The sequence below is a fragment of the Mastomys coucha genome, unplaced genomic scaffold (assembly GCF_008632895.1).
Source record: "Mastomys coucha isolate ucsf_1 unplaced genomic scaffold, UCSF_Mcou_1 pScaffold12, whole genome shotgun sequence".
Taxonomy (NCBI): Eukaryota; Metazoa; Chordata; class Mammalia; order Rodentia; family Muridae; genus Mastomys; species Mastomys coucha.
In genome coordinates this window covers 56,145,161-56,149,409 of record NW_022196894.1, presented here as the reverse complement: position 1 = coordinate 56,149,409, position 4,249 = coordinate 56,145,161, and the positions used below count along the sequence as shown (strand labels likewise).

The window sequence follows — 4,249 nt, the reverse complement described above, 5'->3', positions numbered from 1 at the left end:
TTCCGATACATTGTCTTTCTGCTCAATTTGGTTTCTTTACCCAGACACAGTATCCTTGTTGGTAGATTAGCAGCTGCAGTCTCAGGTGGCTGTGATTTCATCTTGTTACAAGAGGTAGGTTGTATCCACTCCTTAGTATTTAAGAGCCTTTCCAGTGAAGTGGGTAGCACATGTTATAGCTGAATTTTCCTATTGCTGAGATGGGACCTAAGAAAAGTAGAACCATTCCTGAAGAGACTTTACCTTTTATTCATCAAGCTGTCTGTATCCAGATGAACCTCAGTGACGCTTATTTGTTCTTGGTTAGTAGAGCTCTTGGGCTACTATAAGGGTGGACTTTGTTTTGATCTGGGTGATGACACACTTACTACCTTCATATCATTGGGTATCTAACATTCATATCTTCACATCTAACATTAGGTGAGAGAGTAGTTCAATGGTGAGGCTTTGGTGATTTAAAACTGTGATAGCAAACTACAAGCTATGAGAAGGGGAATCAGTTCTTCACTTGGGTTCCCAAGCAATAGCCAATGATAGCAGAATAAGCCCTTTTATAACTAAATGCGATTTCATACTCACCATCAACATGTCAGGATTAGCACAATAAATCTGCTCTTAGCTTTTTAGTAAATTTGTGCTAGGCTTTTTTTCCCCTTTTTTGAGAGTCTTGGCTGTTCTGGAACTCACTCTGTAGAACAGTGCTAGCTTTGAACTCAGATCCTCATGACTCTGCCTCCCAAGTGCTGGGATTAAAGGCCTAGCCTTCTGGTAATGTTTGTCTGTTTTTTAATTAATTTATTTTTTAATGCATACTGGTGTTTTGCCTGCATCCATGTCTGTATGAGGATGACAGATCCCCTGGAACTGTTAAATGGTTGGGAGCTGCCATGTGGGTACTTAGAACTGAACCAGGGTCCTCTGAAAGAGAAGCCAGTGCTCTTAACCACGGAATCATCTTTCCAGCCCCCTGTGGTAGGCTTCTGTCTTGGATACAGTCAATGGATGAAACTGATAATGTTAACAGGTCTGACCCATAGAAAGTCCATTAGGGACTTCTCTGAGTGGCTGCTCTTTGGGGCATCCTGAGTTCAGGAAGATGGAAACTTCTGGAATTTGTAGGACAAACAAAACACTCAGAACATCAAACTAGTGGTTCTAGATGACCACTGAGGCAGGAAAGTATTTTCTTGAGATTCCTACCTGAAATCTTAACTTCTGTTATCCCTCTCCCTTCCCCCAAATTCTCACCTCTATTCTAGGCTTACCTGTGTAGCAATGACGTGACGCTGACTGGTTTTGGAGCGTATTCTCGGGACAAATCTTCAATGAAATGGTTCTATGCCAAAAGCATCCTGACATACGTCTCAGAAAGGGGTAGCAAGGTCTGCATTCCGGATATTCAGGTGACTGTAATTCCACCTTAACAATTTCTATTGGGACTTCTTCCTAAATCAAAAATATAGTTGCTTGCTACTTAAACTTACCAGTTAGGTTATTCGTGTTCTTAGTAACTGGGCATGAGTCAATAGCTTCAGGGATGAAACATGTACATTGAATACCTGTCTGGCTTTTTTCAATGAGCCAGCCACACAGATCTCTGCATCTGTAGCACCAGCGTCATGCGTACATGGTGAAAAATTCAGTTCATGACTCTCACGTTGGCCCAAGAAACCTGATTGTGAGTGGGGCCAAGAAGCTGTGTCTTAGCAAACTCCTCAGATGGTCCTAATGTTCTGAAGAGCTTAGAAGCAGGGCACTCATGAGTTCTCCCAGAGCTGTTAGCCTCTTTTTTCAGTTCACAGAAACTTTAGGTAGACCCTCAGGTATTCACTATGGATGTCTTGTCAGTGTCTTGAACTACATTGTTCTCACTGAGTGCTGACACTCCAAAGAAACTGTCTGATTGTCAGTTAAGACTATTGTATCCTAGCTCGGCACACACCTTTAAGTCCCAGCACTCAGAAGGCAGACACAGAAGGATCTCTCTGAGTTTGAGGCCATCCCTAGGCTGTAAAACAAGGATAGCTCTAGGATAGCCAGGGCTACCCAAAGACTGTTTCATCCACTCATCTGTAATGTTTTAGGTGCATTTTTTTTAAATAAAGGAAGTACATATCTGATACATAACAAAATCAATCCAACATTATAAAATTTCAAAACTAGTGGAATAATTACTAACCTGTACCCTCGCTATGTAGCAATGGAATTTGCCAGGTTCTTTTTAAGGTCCTGAGGCCCATATCAGTTAATCAAAATGACTGCAGGTGAGCTAGGTATCACTCGTTAAGATGTTTGGCTAACTCCACTATGCTATACAAAGTTCAAAAGCCTTCTTACCCACAAACTTATTTCTCATCTTACACAGAAATTATCTGAGGTAGTAAGTTGACTGCCTGTTCATTTCCAACAGAGGCCTGAAATAGATACCCAGGGATGCATCCAGTGTGCGACAGCTATTCTAAATATGGAAAGAAAATTATCCGAGATCCTGCAAGATTTGCAAGACCTCACCTTAAATATTAGAGATAACGAAGTAAGTAGCTAACTGATTCTAATATCCTCTGGGATTCCTTCCTCATAGTTGGTGAGCACTCTGGCTCAAGATGGGCTTTCTCTCTCTGAGCCCATACATGTCAGGAAGTCAAAATGAAGAAAATGCTGTAGCACAAACGTTCTCCTCCTCAATCAGATGATGCTCTCACCAAGGGGTTCGAAGGAGGTGTAAAGAGTTGAGCCTTATGCAGAGCACTTACATCTAAGTATTTGAAAATGGGCTCTAGGCATCTAGTCCATCTCCATAAATTGCAGGCAAACAGGATTGAAAAGATGGCCAGTACAACATTGTTCCTTAAAGTGATCTACACCTTTGATATTCTCCATCACTCATTGCAAATGCGTGCAATATGGGTTCCTAGAGATTTTAAATATCTTCAGTCTGTTCTCTGTGGGACCTTCAATATGCATATGAATCACCTGGTCTCTTTGAACATGCAGGGGTTGATTTAGTAGGTCTGATAGAGCTTGAAGATGCTTTTCTGCTATGGTCTGGGCACTGCTGTTTCATGGCCTAAGATCTGGGTCAACTGCCTCTCAATGCAGATATGGTTTTTTAATGAGAATCCCTCTCTATTTTATTTATGTAGACATTAGAATTTACAAAAGAGTTGATATTTAAGCAGAGAAGGATTGAAGACCGTTTGGCATGGGAAATTGATAAGCTAAGGACAAGAGAAGAAGAAGAGGCTCAGAAGAAGGATGATAAAGATGAAACAGGTTTGCAAGGTTCATCGAGACAGAAATCAAGGAAATAACCAAGTGATATTGAATAGGAAAAACCTTTCTATTGTAGGTCCTAGATCAAGAAGTTAATGTCTTGTCATTTTCCCTTGCCTGAAAAATTCTTTTCTTCTCTTCTAGCTCTCATTAATGAAAAAATAAATCTGTTTTGCACTGTAATTATGTATAAAAAGGTTACTATATACTGATGTCCTGAGGGTTATTTAGTATACTAAGCATTTTAAAGGGTATCTGCTACCCTATCCTATAGTCCACAAACACATAGTGACAGTCAAGATTGGGTAAATTCTGAAGAAGTTGGAAGAAGGGATGTGGAGGGTGGATATGGTGAAAATATGTTCTATTTGAAATTCTCAAAGGATTAAAAATTAGGGTAACTTTAATTACAAGAGAATTTAGTAGGATAAGTGCTAAGACTAAATATGAATGCTCTGCCCTCATTTGTACATGTATTTTAAGTTTGGAAAGTAGAAGGTTTCTTCACATTAAATGAAGTTTTAAAAGGAGTTTTTCAGGCAGAAAGGGTGACCCTTACCTGAAGGGCATAAGCAAATGGATAATACTTTTTCAAGGCAGTGGTAGATGTGGCTGGGAATACAGAGGTAATTAACTCACTACAGTCTAGTGAATGACTTCTTCTATTGTTCTGTACTGAGTCGGCCAGCAGCTACTGCAATAATTATTTTCAGAAGTAAACAATAAGGATGCTGTGGTGGTTTGAATATGGTTGGCCCAGGGAGTGGCACTATTAGGTGTGGCCTTGTTAGAAGAAGTGTGTGGCTGTGAGGGTTGGCTTTGAGACCCTCTGTCTAGCCGTGTGGGAGACAGTCTGCTCCTGGCTTCCTTCGGATGAAGATTTAGAACTCTCAGTTCCTTTTGTATTATGCCTGCCTGGATGCTGCCAAGCTCCCGCCTTGATGATAACAGGAACCTCTGAACCTGTAAGCCAACC

General features: G+C 40.7%; 1 protein-coding gene across 1 annotated transcript; it reads left to right on the top strand.

Moving 5' to 3' along the window:
- Nucleotides 1-200: 200 nt before the first annotated feature.
- Nucleotides 201-3,388, top strand: LOC116086466 (ferritin, heavy subunit-like). The gene is made up of 4 exons (XM_031364720.1): nucleotides 201-302; nucleotides 1,260-1,403; nucleotides 2,411-2,533; nucleotides 3,144-3,388. The coding sequence occupies exons 1-4, from the start codon at nucleotides 201-203 to the stop codon at nucleotides 3,309-3,311; spliced, it is 537 nt and encodes a 178-aa protein (XP_031220580.1). The 3' UTR covers nucleotides 3,312-3,388.
- The last annotated feature ends 861 nt before the right edge of the window (nucleotides 3,389-4,249 follow it).